At 45.4% G+C, this 17,024-nt stretch overlaps 1 protein-coding gene across 2 annotated transcripts in view; it reads left to right on the top strand.

Annotated features, from left to right (window-relative positions):
* Nucleotides 1-13,395, top strand: part of ACTR3B (actin related protein 3B) — a 238,026-nt gene extending 224,631 nt beyond the window's left edge. The window contains exon 12 of one of the 2 annotated variants that reach the window (XM_073887523.1): nucleotides 13,320-13,395. In XM_073887523.1, coding sequence (XP_073743624.1) covers nucleotides 13,320-13,380 — 61 coding nt within the window. In that variant the 3' untranslated portion in view covers nucleotides 13,381-13,395. Of the gene's footprint in view, nucleotides 1-1,028; nucleotides 1,099-13,319 lie in introns of those variants that run through there. The other variant, XM_073887525.1, reaches the window with a different exon arrangement.
* Nucleotides 13,396-17,024: the final 3,629 nt, after the last annotated feature.

The raw sequence follows: 17,024 nt of genomic DNA on the forward strand, positions 1-17,024 counted from the left end.
CTTTGCCGGAGGCGGAATTGCCCCGCCCTTGTCGGTCCGGGCTAAGCAAGCTGCTCGGGTTTGCTCTCAGCTTTTGTTCCCTGCAAGCTCTGGTACAGCTTTGGAGGACCAGGGTGAAAATGGTGGCCTCCCAATCTCTGCCCCAGAGGAGGCAAGAACTCGGGGCCCCGCTCCTCAGTGCGCCCCCAGAGAAAAGCAGCCAGTCACTCCCATGTCCCCGGTCTCCGGCCGCACTCCGCGCTCACCCGGCCTGTGACCGAGCATTTCTATCTCTGGCATCCGACCCCGTGTGGAGTCTCCAAACCCAGCAGATCCCTGCGGTGCGCTCCCGCGCCGCTCTTCCCGGGGGAGGAAGGGGAGTCTCCCCAGATTTGCCGCTTGTTGGGTCCCTGCTGGAGGAGCAGTGGCCCGACTGGGCCGCGGATCACAGTTTATGGCCACCCCGAGCTGAGAGCCCGCGCCTCGGCTCCGTCCCTGCAGCCGGCTTCCCTGCTCCGGTACCTGGGAGCTCTGCCGCACTCAGGCACCCCCGGTCTTTCTGTGACCCCGAGGGTCCTGAGACCACACTGTACCGTGAGGGTTCCACCCCCCGCTTAGCCACTGCAGCGACGTCCCTCAGCGGAGCCGACTTCTAGAAGGTACGATTTTGTGCTCCGCGGCTCTAGCACTTGCCAGAAGTGTCCGACGGAGGCCCCCTCCCCCGCCGTCTATCCTCCTGAATATCGCCTCGGATTCACTTCTCCACACGTCCTACCTTCTAGTAAGTGGTCGCTTCTCTGTTCAGAGAGTTGTTGCTACTCTCCTCCTCGATCTCCTGTTGAGTTCGTAGGTGTTCAGAATGGTTTGATCCCTATTCAGCTGAATTCCTGAGACCAGACGAAATCCAGGTCTCCTACTCCTCCGCCATCTTGCTCCGCCCATCTATTTCTCCTCCATTTTAAAAAACAGCTTTATTGAGATGTAATTCACACACTATACAATTCATTTATTCAAAGTGTACATTTCAATGTTGGTTTTTTTTTTTTTAGGATATTCACAAATATGTGCAACTACCACCATGGTCAATTTTAGAATGTCTTCATCATCTCAAGGAGAAGCTCCATACTCTTTAGTGCTCATGCGCCTAGATACTGATGATCTGTAAAGTTTAGGAAGAACTGATTTGATCCAACTCTGATTTGAATTCCATTTGATGAGTGGGCTTAGATTAGAGGATGTGTAAAATCTTATTCATCTTTTCTGTGTTCCTTGAACCTCTACTAATAGAAGAACATCACAACTAGTTATGTGAGCAAGACAACATCCTTACCAGGTGGCTTCCTCTAGTCTATTCTCACTCTTGCAGGAAAAAGCTTTTGATTTCATTGGGGCTGAAGCAAGGAGGAAGAAGAGTATATGGTCACAAGTTTACCTGGCTTAATTGAGTCAGTGCTGCTCTAACAGTTTTCTCAATGGGATGCTATTGGTATTTTGGGCAGGACAGCTCTCACTGGATCAGCCTAGCCTGCATATTTCAAAATGCCTAACGTTTCTGTTTCCCTCACACTAATATCAACTTTGCCCCACAATTTTGTTCCAAACAATAACCCCCTTAATATTTCCAGATGTTCCTTTGGTGTAGGTACCATTCTCTAGCTCCCTTTTGTCAACCACTGAAAAAGACCCCTGAGCTTGGTAAATGATGGATGTATCTTCTCAGGAACAGAGCTTGGCAGTGATTTGAGAGATGTGTGTGACTCCCTCCTCCCTGTACCTTTTTTACTTTTCAATTTTTCCCGGGTCACTGAATTTGACTTAGGATTATAAGTGATATGGAAATGCCTTGACTTTGTCCCATCATTCAGAGTAGAAATTCTTGAGCCCTAGACTTTAAATCTCAAGATACCTGTCATTTTATTTATTTTGTGATTTCCCCCAACCAAACATCTGCCTCACGCTTGCTTTTTAATTGCAATGCTCCTGAAAGATTCAGAAATCCCTGAGGGTAGAGATTTTTCATTTGGGATGGCAACATCAACTCAAGACCTTTTGTAATATTAGTGCTTTCAAAATAATGAAGTCTTGAATTTTCTCACTTTCATTAAAATCAACCACTGAAACAGTTTAATGCCTCCAAACTTTGCCCTTCTGTCAGGGAAGTTATAACAGCTCAATAATACTGACTGTGATTTATTTCTGTAAGGCACGTAAAGAACTTTATACACTCATACTTTGTCTTCCACTGATCTGGTAATTTGTTGTCACTGTCCCATCTTCCCTGGACATAGGCTTCAGAGATGCAGTACCTCACAGATGTTCACACATTTACATTAACACAGGTGGGCTTGTTCTCTGGAAGCTCGTTGCTTCTTGGAGAATTAGAGAATACTTTTCTTGTTGCTGCTCAGAGGAGAGCCAGCCATCACTGGGCCCACTGGAGTCGTGTTACCTGGAATACTGTATGACTTACCCAGTTGAAAATATTCAATTGCTCCCTTATGGGGGCAACTCAGTTAACAGACATACTTCCTATCAACATATTTTACAATATTACTAAACACACGGGATACGTGTAAAACCAACCATTTCAGTTCCAGTTTCTGAGCCTTTGTTAATACTATTCTATTTGCCTAGAATACCCTCACTTCTTTCTTCCTACTGAAAACATTTCCAACACCGACTTCAAGGACTGACATAAATTCTACCTGTTCCGTTAAATTCTGTCTGGTATGACATCCTTTACTGAGCTTTTGTACTGAGTGTATTAACTAACTTCATGTCTTTGCCATCCACCTGAGCATTGAAAAGAGCGTGCCTCATGAGACAGCACCCCTCTAAGCAACAGGAGCGCGGGATGGCTTCCATGGTCCTTGTGGAAGGTGGCAAAGGAAACACCGAGTGGTGACTCATTTGTGGATTGTATAAAATTCCAGAAAGAATTTTATCTTCCCATGTCAAAATTCAAGTCTGCTTGCTTTATATTTTTAGCCCACCTCCCCGATACGTATTGATGATGTTGTCTTATTAAACATACTGGACAGCAGTTGGCATAATGAGGAGGAAAAGCACTTTGGCGTGTTTTGAAGCAGAGGAGCATTTCCACCTATGTGCTATCAGCCTGCCTCCCTTTTATCTGTGGTCTTCATTTATTTTGTTTTTAATTGCCTATTTAGCACACCTAGCAATTAAGGTGAAATGGCTCTTTGACAAATGTGGGAGCTTTTTAATTAGTGCTAATTGCTTTTGTTAATTAAAAGTAATGCTTTATATTGTGTTATTGGTATTCTCGTATATAAAACTGGATTAATGACTTCCAATCAATCCTGCTACAAAAGGACTTTCCTTCACAATCATTGGGACTTTAGGGCATGCTGCTTCTGCACAATGAACAACGGTGCCTAGGACCTCAGGGTAAGTGAAGAGGGAGGAGGCAGGGAGTGATTGCACAAGATGGCTTCAGTCACTGGCTCAACCTTTTCCCACTGAAATGGAGGTTCCTCGATGAGGGGTGGTCTGGGCTGCTGCACCAGGCAGAGTTCCAACAAGAAGGAGGGACACTCTTGCATTGGGATAGTTTGAGGTTAATCTAATAATGAGACTATAAAAGTTGGGCCGGGTAAAGGGAATCACAACAGGAAGACTTTTACTGCCCTTAGGTCAGAGGGACATGGGGAGGACATGTTTACCAGAATCTAGAGCCTGGAATAATAGACACTTAGGCAAAGGCTGCTTTTAGAAAATCAGGGGCCATGGGATGGAGGACATATTCAAACTGAAGCAACCTTGCAGGGATGGATCCAGTGGACTAACAGCCTGTCCTCACTTGCCTTTTTCTCTCTGAACGCTTGGTAGGGCCCCTCTTTGGCTGAACCCAACCAAGTCAGAGGGCGAGGGAGGCCATCAGTGAAATTCGTGCAAGTCAGGTTTCTTGGGCAGTAGGCAGAGAGGAGAGTGGATCTGTAAAGCCAAATGGAGTAGATCTGAGTCACCTGCCCTATTTATAGCAGAAATTCCTAACTTCTAGGCCAACTTGGACTTTGTGGTCCCTTTGGAGAGGGACTGGGGGAATTGTCCCTCGGTATACTTACTATGGTGTTGCAGGTCTCTTCCTGTGGGGATCAGCCTCCCCTCAGTCAGTGTGTTTCCAGTTTGAGAAGTGGCTTAGCAAGGAAGCAGGGCAAGAGATCATAATGTTTTGTTGGGCAATTGTTCTCTACTTCCTGGTCAACTATATCTAATTTCTACTGGTTGTGTGGGTTGAAGAGTACTGTCTTTAGGGGCCCATCTATATTCCTGCCAGGGATATCCTCACCTGCTAACCATCCCTATAGCTCTCAATCAGCCAGGCTCCTGGATGCCTCCCTGACCTTGCTCCTCGTTATAATTGGCCCACCCTGCTCCTCACAGTTGGCGTCACTCATCCCTATTGCAAATAGGGAGGCTAGTCCTCTAAGGGCATCTATGATCATCAGTCCTGGCCTATAGTTGCAGCCACCATGTTGCTCTTCAGTTGTTCTGTGCCCTTCCACCAAATATTTTATTTTATTTTATTTTTTATTCTAAGAAATGTCCTTTGGGTCCTCCCTGGAGCACTGACATCTCGTGGGTTTTCTCGCCTGCATGGCAGCTTCCTCTAGCACACCACGTCTCTGAGTCTTTTGATCCTTTACACCACCGTCTACCATGGTAATCCTGCTGGCTGTACTTCAGCAACTTGGAGACAGCAATGGCCCACACTAAGCACCACACTAAGGCAGCACATTAGTGATGTCTCCTGGGGCCTCGGCAGGGTATTAGGTCTTCTTTTGTGAAACTAGTGCCATCTTGATAATTACGTTCTGTCCCCTGGATGCAGCACCCTTGCGACCGACCCATGTTGGTTGTCCATGCTCTGCTCAGTGCTGGCTGCCTTTGCTGATTCTAAAGGATGCTCTGGTTCTGGAATGGCCCTTGAAAGTTGTCCTGAGATGGGGTGAGGAGGTGGGCCTGATTCATCCTCATCAATCACTCATTCACTGCTCAATTACCTAGGAGACGGAATTGCTAGGAACCAATTTCTTGTAGTAAATGTTCTCTGTGTAAATGATTTAGGCTGGTTTTAATTAATCCCCCATTTTTGGACATTGAGGTTATTTCTTGCTTGTTACTGGAAGCATTGAGCTGTGACCATGCTTGTTTCTAAATCTTTGAGCACGTTCATGGTTCTTTTATAAAACTAAATTCCCAGAGGGGGAGGAATTGCTGGCTCAAACGATTTAAACTCTTTTCACCTATGGCTAACTTTTCTTCTGGAAAGCTTTTACTGGCTTATACACCCATTGTTAATCCTTTTTTGGTCACTGACTATACCTTAAAGCTTCGCATGGGCCCTCTGATCCCTCGTTTTCCAGTGGGCAGCATGCGGCTGAGGACAGTGCGCCATGATGGGAATGGTGACCTCAGCACAGCGCTATGGACGGTTGGCACAACTGTCCCCAGCAGTCCTGCCAAATGTGACAAAGGGCACAGAATAACGGGAACAGGCCTTGCCTTCTGTGACAGAGCTGCTAAATGTTCCAAGCACTGGGTGGGTGGAAAAGGTGCCACGGTCTTGTCTGTCGCGGCCCACGTGTGTGCATTTCTTCTCCCGTCGTCCCTGACGTCGGGCACCAGTTCCTCCTCCTCTGCGAAGCCTTCCTTGACTTCAGCAGGCATCCGCTCAAAGAATATGCTGTACACTTCCCCTATTGCACACGCATGTCTCTTCCTCTGAGTGTCTTCAGGCTCACTTTCCCGGTTGGGGCATACCTACCTCCCCCGCTCCCCGTTCCCCTCCCTCCATCCCAGGGTGCTTACAATCATCGTAATAAAGGCAGGTACAGCTGAGTAAGCTGTTCTTTTTACCAAAGTTCTGCTGATTGTTTTTTGTTTGTTTGTTTTTTTTTGTTTCCCCAGAGAGCCAACAACGTGCTCTCTTCCTGGCCTGACACTTTCCTAAGGTCAAGAGGCTGCCCACCACCCGCCGCTCCTCAGGTCCTTGGTACTTCCCCTGGTATCCTGTCCACACACAGTTGGACTCGTGTTGTTTGTTACACTCAGCTGCACCCAGGCTTTGCTGGTCCCTATGCTGAGTGCAAGGGCTAGCTCACATACAGGGTAGACTTTCAAATAGAGCTGTGAGACTGAGCAAATAAAAATACTACAGGAGGCCTCGTGAAAAGTGAATTTCAGGTAAACACAATACATCTTAGTATATTTTTGGTATGCTTATGCTATGCTATTCATTGTTTATCTAGAATTCAAATTTAACAGGACATCCTGTATTTTATTTGGCAATCTTATGCTCAAAGAAATTGTACTGTTTTGTCTAGTGTTGATAATGCCAAGGAGCTGTGTGCTGCATGTATTTGATGTTACGTGAGTTTATGAAGAACAACTGTTATCTTAAAGTAATGTACCCATTTACCTGGGCTCTACTACCCCCCTCCCTCTCTCCTTTTGTCTCTCACTCCCATTTGCCTCTTCCCCTGTTTTCTTTACCCTTGCCGTTCCTCTGAGAATTTTAAGGAAGTTCTTACTGCATCCTAAGCCACATACACAGTGAATCTAGAATGAATCTAGCAAAAAGCATAGATGTTCTACCCATCATTGTAAGTGGGTCACTGAAGTCTCCAACTATTACTGTTGAATTTTCTATTTCTCCTCTCAATTCTGTCAGTTTTTGCTTCATGTGTTTTTTGAGCCTTTTTGTTAGTTGCATACATGTTTATAATGGTTATAATTTCCTAATGGATAGACCTTTTTATCATTATAAATGTCTTTCTTTAATTCTGGTAAAATTTCTTGTTTTAACGTGCTTGTAGTCTGATATTAATGCAGCCACTTCACCTCTCTCATGTATACTGTTTATATATGTGTTCCCATCCTTTTATTTTCAACCCTGTACATCTCTGAATCTAAAGCATGTTTTATATAGACAACATATCATTGGGTCTTGCTTTTTTTTTTTTTTTTTAAATCCAGTTTGACAAGCTGTCTTTTGATTGGATGGCTTAATCCATTCACATTCTGATCTGCTTCTCCTGGAGTGACACGCCTGCTGTATGTATGAGCAGGTGCTGGGCTGGAGTGGTAGCCCCTGGTCTTCTGGGCTTTTGTTTCTGGTGTGAAACTGCTTCCTATGGATGAGCTGGGACGGAGTCAGTTGGGGTCTCAGTCTTGTTGGCCTCCTGTACCTGGGGTAGACATTCTGCCCTATAAGGTAGGGCTGGCAGGGAGAATGAAGCCTCATCCTTTCAGCCATGCCTGCCAGGGATTCTGGGGGTATGACAAGGGCCAGTGGTATGTTACTTCTCCCCAAGTGAAACTAGCCTGAGACTGGGAGCTAGGTGTCTGCACCGGCTTGAGCCAGAGCGCCTGTCTCTGTGTAATAGAGTTACACAGAATAAGAATTCTTACGACTTAGGAGATTTTCTCAAACAAATGTTTCTCCATTTCCTAAATGCCCTTAGGACAATTCCCAGAGACTCTAGGTGATTATTTTAAAAAACAATTTTCACTAGTTAAGCAGTAGATTTTCCAGGGACAGCGGTCGCTGGGCCCCTCACACCGCCATGCCAAAATTCTGCCTCTAAGGGCAACTCTGAAGTATGTAGAATACAACTCTTCTTTTTTTCTATTGTCTGCACTGGTGTGTGGGCTGCAAATTACTATTTTTGTTTCATGGAAATGTTTAGTGCTAGTGTCTTTATTCACAATATATGACACTAGGTCCCCTGATATTACTTATTAAATATTTGGATTGCAGCATTTTTGTTACACCTTCTTGATCCGGAGAAGAAAATGCACTGTTAGAGCTGCTGTTCTTGCTTCATGAATATTTTGAATTTTTATTAACAAATGCCTTTGGACCAGTAGTCCTGTTACAGATTTAAATCCTCACCTTAGAGACAAATTTATTGTTTTCTATTTGTGCCCTAGGGAGAGATTTAGTCTAACTAGAGTTTATATGGGGTTTTATGACAAGACAACAATGCTCTGTAGCTCCTTGAAATGTTTAGTCATGTGTATATTCTGTTCAAATACTTAAACACTTTGCTGTTTGCTAGAGAATTTATCTATTGTTCTTTACCCTCATGGTTAATGGTAGATCAATATGCCAAAGAAACCAAAGCAAGCAGCCAAATTACCTTTATGCTCTGTGTTCTTCAGTCTTTGGTGAAATTGATGAGGCAGGGGTGTATTTTTTCCCCTTTGCCATTTAAGGATTACATATGAGGATTTGTTTGTGTCCTTTATGTACGTAATGTACAACACTGTATGTACGTGCATATTTCCCATCTAATATTTGAATCCTTGACACATACAGATGACTCAGTTAAACCACGTTTGCTAAGTAAGTGGCCTGTTGGGACATATTCATGTGATTGTAACTTTTAACCAGATATGGCTCTAATTAACCCTTTAGGCACATGGAAACCAGCTAGTCACCCCTCTCTTACTCTTATCAACCAAAAAGCTTACAGAAGACTTACTGTGGGTAATACTTCCAGTGGTATCTCAGGGATACGAAGAAATATTCACCCGAGTCTCCTGCAGGAACCCCTACTTCTCCCAGTCAGGCTAAGCTCCAGATACGAAATTATTCAGCAGATGAAAGTTTGTGTTTGGGGACGCCTGGGTGGCTCAGTTGGTTAAGTGTCTGCCTTTGGCTCAGGTCATGATCCCAGGGTCCTGGGATCGGGTCCTGCATCAGGCTCCTTGCTCACAGGGGAGACTGCTTCTCCCTCTCCCTCTGCCTGCTGCTCCCCCTGCTTGTGCCCTCTCTCTCAATCTCTCTCTCTGACAATAAATAAGTAAATAAAATCTTAAAAAAAAAGAAAGTTTGTGTTTCACATAGCATCTGCCCTTTTATCTTGCTCTTCCTTTCATGCTTTCAAGCCCTGCTTTCAAGAGGCCTGCCTCTAAGTCAGTGCCTCTGTCTTCTAAGGGAATCTGTGGGGCCACCGCTCTGGTGGACAGGCTGTGCCCTGTGCAACAGCATCTGGCCAATGGAGCAATGGGGCTGAATTCAGACCACCCTCTGTTGGCAAGTCATGAATCCTCGTGGACTATTACAGAAAATGGGGATGCCCATGTTTTTTGCCCTAATGGAGCATCTTTGCCTAAGTCTTATGATGGTACTGTATGTGCAACCTGAGGTCCTGAATATCTGAATCTTAAGGAAAGGACCTGTCCTTTCTTGTAGTGTTTTGCAAAGTCAGGGAGAAGATAGACTATTTTAGGAGCCAGGGGGCTGCCTTGTGATTATGAACCCCTAGGATGAAGCTGGAGGTCTGCCCTACTTCTTTACAAAGCAGACCTACTGCCTGCTCCCCCCGCCCCCCTGCCGGAATCCCCTGTATCTGTGAGAGAAGGGGACTAGCTCCTTCCATACTGGACGAGATGTAAGACTGGAAATCCCTGATGGGTGTTTCATGGTAAAGTTTGAACTATGGACATCTCTGGGAGAGAAAGGACAATGAATACAATAGTTACAAGAAACTGTAGCTCAGACAGTGATGACTGTCAGGGATCTTGACAGGCCCCGGGGAACCTGGGCTTGGGACATTGCGAAGAATGAGCCCCAGTCGAGATACTCGGAAGGATCAGAACGGGAGACCTGGAATTGGAAATTCTGAGTCCAAGTATGCCAACCTAAGCATCCAGCAGGGGCCTGCATGAGGACAGTCATCTATACCATCATCAGACTCCCCTGCAATGTCTGTCTAAGTTTCCTGAGTTCAAGGTGAACATAGAATTAGAGAAAACTGTGGTCGAACCAGGAATTCCCATGGCATACCAGGGTCTTTTATGGACACTTTGAATGGTGTCTGCCTTTTAAATTAAGGAGAGCAGAGAGAGAGAAAGCAGTGGGACATGAATGCTTATCGGGGTCAGAAGCAAAGCCTACTGGCAGGATTGAGGGGGAAACATGGCACTGGGGACATCTCTGGTTGCATGCGTGTGGGTCTTGTGTCTCTCCTAAGCTCCAGCTCATATTCTTCCCACCATAAAGGCAGCACACACAGGGACAGCACTTCCTTTTTGGTTTTAGCATTTCTTGGGAATCCATGGCCAGAGGGTGTCACTGTTCTCAGGTCTAAGATTTTCTCCTTCCCATCTGTGCCTTTCGGCCAGAAAGGAGATGCTTGGAGAGAGATAGAGATAGAGATAGAGATAGAGATAGATAGAGAGAGAGAGAGAGAGAGAGAGAGAGAGAGCGCACATTGATTCTGTTTGAGTTTCTTTTGAGGATTTATACACAATTAGCAGCAAAGTTTGAAGAGAGCCAATGAACTTTATGACCTTGTAATATTTAATAGAGTTTGTCTCTCATTTCTGTAAGTTTTGAAATAGTTAAAAGATGCTTGCTTGGCTCTCATGTTGTTGAAGAGAGCAGACTACATATGTACTACATATGTAAATTGAGCCTAATGTCACGAAAAAATGTCTTTGTGATGAGAATTTGAAAAGGTAATTTATTAGTGGCTAAGTGTTGCAAAGATATGTGGCTGTATTCACCAAGAAGGGCAGCTCAGATCACTCAGCAAAGAGCAGGAGAATTATTTCTTCTCTGCTTCCCTTAAATGGTGTGCTCTCCTAGTTGTTATAAAAATTAAAATGGTTAACAACGACTCTAAGAACTTTGTTTTGTAAATTTTGTTTACAAACCAGATGATGATTGAATTATCAGGTAATTTCCCCCCCACTTTTACAAAGGAGAAAAGCAGTTGATATTGCTGTGAGCTTCCATCCTGCATGAACTATGTTTAATTGCACCCAGCCCCCTAGCAATGCAACCACACACCTTCCGCACGTAGGATGGCATTCAAGCTGAGACCTTCTCATTGGCAAAATTGTCTTCAGTACTTTCGCTTGTAGAGAGTTTTGGTGAGTGGGTGCATGTTGGGATGTATCTTAGGGTTCGGATAAATACCAGGATTGGTGTGGAGGCAGAATTCCCAGAGTTCTTAGGAAAGGAAAAGGCTTACAAAGACAGGAGAAGGAACATTTCCCAAGCTTAGGACTATGCTTTAGGATGGGGTTCTCAAGTTAGGCTCTTTAGCAGGCTCATCTGGAGAAGTTGTTGAAAAACAGTTGCTGGCTCTGCCCCTGATGGGTCTATGAAGTACGTCGGTGGTGGGCACAGGCATCATGTTTTTTTTACAAGCTCCTCAGAAAATCCTGTAATACAGTGTGGTCGATAAACCTCATGGGCTCTATTACAGTGATTTTCAAGGAGCCACATCCTAAAAATATTCATTATGGAAATCGGTGAGTCTATTGATGAGTTCTTCTTACTGGACTGCTCCCCTTTGTTGTAAATGACAGTGGGCATTACAACTTCATGTAACACACTGGAGCTCACAATGGAAATGATTAATTCTGCATGACAACCTTATTTATCCACTTCACAACGTATTGGATATTTTAATATTTTAATGTGTTCACAGCCTTTGTTTTGTTGGCTGAAACTTAGGTATTCTGTAACACCTTTCAGTGACTGTTTTGTGTAGAATTTCTGTTAGATCCAGATAGCCCCAAATGCCTCTCCTGTGCTAGCTCACTCTGTGCTAAAGGTTTCAGGCCCCAGGAAAAATGATCTGAAAGAATGAGCATACTCAAGAAAAGGTAATTAAGATGAGAGTTTTGAATTATATTCATTGATTTTGGAAACTTGGCTTTTGTTGGAGTAAAAATCAGTTTTAAGTGTTTTTGAAAAAGGATTATGAAGGATTTGCATTTGTTTAACGTGAACTAAAACTCTGCGCTTGGGCCGAAATGTCACCATTACAGATTTAATCCTTAATTTAAATTATGGTTTCTAGTGCCTCTGTCATGGTGACAGCCTGATGATTGTTCAGAAGTGCTACAACGCTGTGGAAAGGCGGATCTGATTTGCTGTCATTAACTCTGTGATCTTGACCAAGCCGCCAGCCTCTGAAGCCCATGTGGACTTGAGAGCTAAGCAGGATGTAAAAGTATCTCACAATCCCTACCCTCAACTGTGCCATCCTCCCTCCACACAGGCGAACCCATTACCAGACATCAGACGGGGAAAATTCCTCAAGCATGTAGACATCTGGTGTTTCTCAAGAGCTGGCCCTGGAGGGAACAGGAGACTGGCCTGGGTATTTTGGGGCAAGTTGCCCATGTGGAGTCGCTTCTTCCTCTCCTTTGGTATATTCCCATTTTCTCTCTTTTCTCATCTTTTCTTCTCCCTATGGTTTTGTTTGGTTTGGTTCTGTGGTGCTCGGGGATGGATCACAGATCATCGCTATGATATTCCTGTGGCACATGAGTCTCTCTCCAAGACGTGGACACAGTGATAGATAGTTTTTCTTCTTCCATCAAAACTGGCTGCCACCTTATGTATTCCTCTCATTTATATCAATTTCCAAGGAGGCTCTGAGCTGTCTGTCCTTATTGAGTTTATCAATCTTATGCTTAGCAATGAATAGTTAGGGTGCAAAATCCCCCATGTTGGAAAAGAATGAAAAGACACAAGCAGCAATGAATATGGCCTCAATGGGGGAGCATGAAAAGTCTGGCCTTTTTAATCATCAACTTTTGGAGAAGGTTGGGCTAGATTTTAGGGGGCTCAGCAGCCAGGCTGAGGAGTTTGAACTTGATAGAGAAGGGATAAAGGTGCCAAGCACACTCGGAGATGGAGACTGGGTGCAGGAAGTTAACCAGGGAGCACTTTCCACATCAACAGCCGTGGAAGGAGGAAGGGCAGAGGCCAAGGTGGCATTGATAGGCTCCACAGCGCCTCTGCTGGCCATACTGTGCGGGGCTGTGAAGCCAGGCACTTAGGTGGTCCCACAGTGCGCGGCTGTTTCCTCCTGTACTGGGTGGTCAATAGGTGTGGGCTCCCCCTGCCCCTGGTGCCACGACCCAGGGTAAAGGCGCTGCCTTCATTTGAGGGCAGTTTGCAGAGAGGGTGACAGCCCAGGGAGGCCAGTCAGCAGGCTCAGCAGCTGGGGGAACAATCCTACTGCCCTGAAGGAGAATCTGGGTGGCCTACCATGGTGTCCATTATAGGAAGTCACTGCTGTTTCTCAAGTAATCAACTGTCAGTGGCAAAATGGTCATTTAGAAGTGGTTAGGTGCCTTTGAAAGAACAACTGAGTGAGTTCTTCAAACTGTGAGATAGGACGCTAACCCAAAGCCGGTAAGGTTTACAGTAAAGCTCTGTGGAGAAGTGAGTGGCATCAATACAAATCATTATTATACCTAATAGCATTTGTTCCCATACATTCTGCACTTGACTGGCACTGTAGCAATGTTTAAATATGCCCTCTTGCTTTGCATTCTAGAGACCGCGGCGTCGTGTGTCGTGTTTCATTACCATTCTGCTGGGTGTCAGCATTTTTGTGATACAATTAGAGGCATGTAATTCCCAGAACAAATGAGCCATTTTGAATATTGTGAGATGTGTAATTCAATATAATATGAGCCTGCAGAATAATTGAGTTTAGAGAAACAAATATGCAGGGGTTTGGGCAGATGAAGAACCGGACAGTCCCCTTGCCTCCTGATGCGATCATCAGCGTGGAAGTGACACCTGAGGAGAGTGACCACGAGAAGCGGCAGACACCTGGGGTCCCTCGGCTGCCTCGTTAAAGCTGCCCTTGCCTATTCAGAGGCAGGATTTCATGTCCCCTTGGAACTGTGAACCGTATAATCCAAATAAGGAGGAACTGTAAATAGAGGCTCTACCATGAATAAAGAAGAGCATTATGCTCGTGAAGCTATTTTGTTCTCCTATTTTCCTATTATATAGATTCAACCCAAAGTGGATATTATTCGTCTTCTTTCAAGAAAATAGGTGATTTTGAATCTCGGACTTCTACATCTCAATTGAAGTCATCACACCATTTTTAATTATTCTTGAGCTCACCTGCTAGGACAGAGGCGATAAAGGATTGTCAGGGAGACTGTAGAGGGGGTCAGCCAGCTCCGGTGACATGAAAAAGTGGGAAGGGGGCTTGAGAACCCAGGCCCTTACTGGGCAAAGAGAAAACCGTTTGCTATGTTGCATCTGTCTGGACCAGCAGGTTTCCCAGTGCTCCGTGCGAGGCCCTCCTCCTGTGCTGCACGGTGGGCCCCGCCCTCCCTCACCACGACCGCTGAGGGTGCCAGACATGGCTGTAGACTCCTGGGGCCATCTTGTTGCAGATCTCCCACACCTCTGACTTGATTCTTACCCACCACCTGCTTCATTTTCTCCTCAACAGGTTAATCTAATTAGGAACCCAATGTATAACATTTAAACATGTGTCTCTGTTTAATTTGCAGGGGGGAGAGTGACTATATGGTGATTCTAAAAAGTTCTGACAGCTGAAAGCTTTCTCCATCATACTGATCTTTCTTTAAAGCCCACCTTGGATTGTCTCCACCTCTGAGGTGGCAGAGGTAGAACATTTCTGCACAGCTTCCCCAGTTTTGCAAGGAGAATAACAATTAAAAGGCACTAAGCAACTGAAATGTCCCAAGAGTAGGGGAATGGCTAGCCCATGGCATATACATGGCGGGTCTCTATCATGGGATATTTTAAATTGATTAACGAAGTTGCCCAGCAGATATTTAATGACCCTATTGACTTAGGGAAATGCTCGTGATAAAACATTAGGTGATAAATGGGATGCACTATAGCCGAGTTTCAGTATTTAGCTTTCCTGGTTTCCCTCCTCAGGAGTCACCCTGAGGGTCTGGCACGTGCTAGAATGTTATCGAAGGTGTGTTTGACTTGGCGGCTCTGGATCTACTCCATTGGAGGAAGGCACTTCGCCTAAGGGCAGGCTGGCCGCCCGCCGGCGTCCGCACATTCCCGTGGCCACATCTCAGAACACTCTGTGGCTGTATACTCTCCAGATAGTCACTGACCGACTCCCGGTGATCAGTTCCATCTCTTTTAAGATGGGATTCCTCAAAGAACATCAGTTGCTAGAGCTGATGGAAATAAACGGAAAATGAAATGGTCTGAAAAATGCAATGATGGTTAGAAGAGTTAACCAAAATGCCAGAAGTGTAGAAACGCCACACCCAATAAGGACTTCGGATTGTGGTATGACCAAGGCTGCCGTACATTCTGTATATAAACAAGAAGACGCCCTCTGAGAACTTGCCACGTGCCAGGCAGTGCAAAACTGTTCAAGCAGAAAGGAACTTGGATTAAAGCTGAAGAAGGTGGTTAATGTGAGGTTCAGGGATGTGCACAAAATCCAGTCACTCTCACATGACACGCGAACGATTTGCTAGAATCCCAGGAGCAATCTATTCAAACGTTTCCATCACAGGTGCGTGGGAGCAAGGACACTAGCCGTGCGTATGGGCGTGATTCCTCTGCAGCAGAAGGGGTTGCCAGGGGCGCCTGGCGGGGACGTGTGTTGAATATAGACCAAATCTGACCTTTAAAAAAAGCCATGACGATTGAGAGTTCGGGGCAGCTGGGCCAGGGGCTTGGCCCGTTCGGGGCAGCAAGGCAGCCTCTGAGACTGCAGACCTACTTTTTTAAATGAAATCAAAATATTAAGGGGGCAAGACTGAGACATTTCCAACTAGTTTTCTTCAGTCTATTTGTCAGAGTGCTATTTATTTATTTATTTATTTATTTATTTATGTATGTATGTATGTATGTATTTAAAGGATTTTATTTACTTATTTGAGAGAGGGAACACAAGCAGGGGGAGCAGCAGAAGGAGGGGGAGAAGCAGGCTCCTCGCTGAGCAGGGAGCCTGATGTGGGACTTGATCCCAGGACCCTGAGATCATGACCTGAGCCAAAGGCAGATGCTTAACAGACTGAGCGACCCAGGTGCCCAAGTCAGAGTGCTATGTATAATTTGGGGACCAGTGAATTGTGTTTTGTGACAAGAGCAGATTTTCAGTGTTCATGAGAGATTTATTGACGTTTGTCTATAGAAAACACATGCATCACACACACATACACATGCACACACATACACACTCATAAACCCTCAGCAGAGTGAAGGGGAATTGTGGGGTGGGGGAAGCAAGAGAGGGAAAGAAAAAGGAAATTCACCAAATCCAGCTTGTGAGACTTGGCTTCTGGTCGTGATGAAGTTTCAGGGACTGAACTAAACTTTTCTACTTGCAGTGAAGCTGCACACAATATATTAAAAAACTGTTTTTGGATGTGACAATAGGCAGAACAGGCCTGTGATCCAAGAGAGAAGGAAAAGCCAAGGTGAGCTTTGCAATCGCCTTGCTTTCTGCCTAGCGGGCTTCTGGACCATGAGGAGGGAGGGGAAGGCAGAGAGCACATCAGTCTTACTGAACTGAGACGGATCGGGGGCTTGGGGCTGCTGGTGCTGGATTCGGCCAGGTGAGGAGCTGGTAAGGAGGCACCTGTTTAGAAGGGGAGCTCTGGGAATCTGCAAAGGGTCACCTGTCTGAATACAAACTACATTTTCACGGGGTCAGAGTCTGCATCGCCAAGTGGAGCCAACTCCCAGTGACGTGTGAGCAACACGGGACACTGCCTTCTCATAGGCCTGGAAGACACTCTTCTGACCAGTCAGAGTGGACGGGCCATGCTGAACACTTTGGGTACCCGGCTGACACCCCAGGGAAGGCCATGGTTTGGGAGAAGGACTTAATTAGCCACACCGTAAAGCCCACTGCTGGTGAGAGTTTTTCAACCTTGGCTCTACTGACATTTTGGGACTGATCATTCTTGGTTGAAGAAAGGGGCTGTCCTGAGCTTAACAGCATGCTCAGCAGCATCCGTAGACTCTACCCACTAGGTGCCAGTGGCCCTCACGTGTGACCACGGCTACAGACTCTTTGTAACAAAATTAAAAAATGAGCTTCAAAAGGACCAGGATGATTTGCAAGTAAACTAACTGCCCGGTGAAACAAACCTCAATATTCTCAAAAGACAAACAACGAATAACTTAGAGCAACCAAGATGGCACCCATAACGTTCCGCATAAAAAGCGTGCATCTACACAGATTACCCCATAGGTGCAAGGACAGGTCTCCCCCGTTGCTGTCGTC

Source organism: Callorhinus ursinus, unplaced genomic scaffold, assembly GCF_003265705.2.
Source record: "Callorhinus ursinus isolate GAN/ISIS: 27379988/994484 unplaced genomic scaffold, GSC_fseal_2.0 scaffold80, whole genome shotgun sequence".
Taxonomy (NCBI): Eukaryota; Metazoa; Chordata; class Mammalia; order Carnivora; family Otariidae; genus Callorhinus; species Callorhinus ursinus.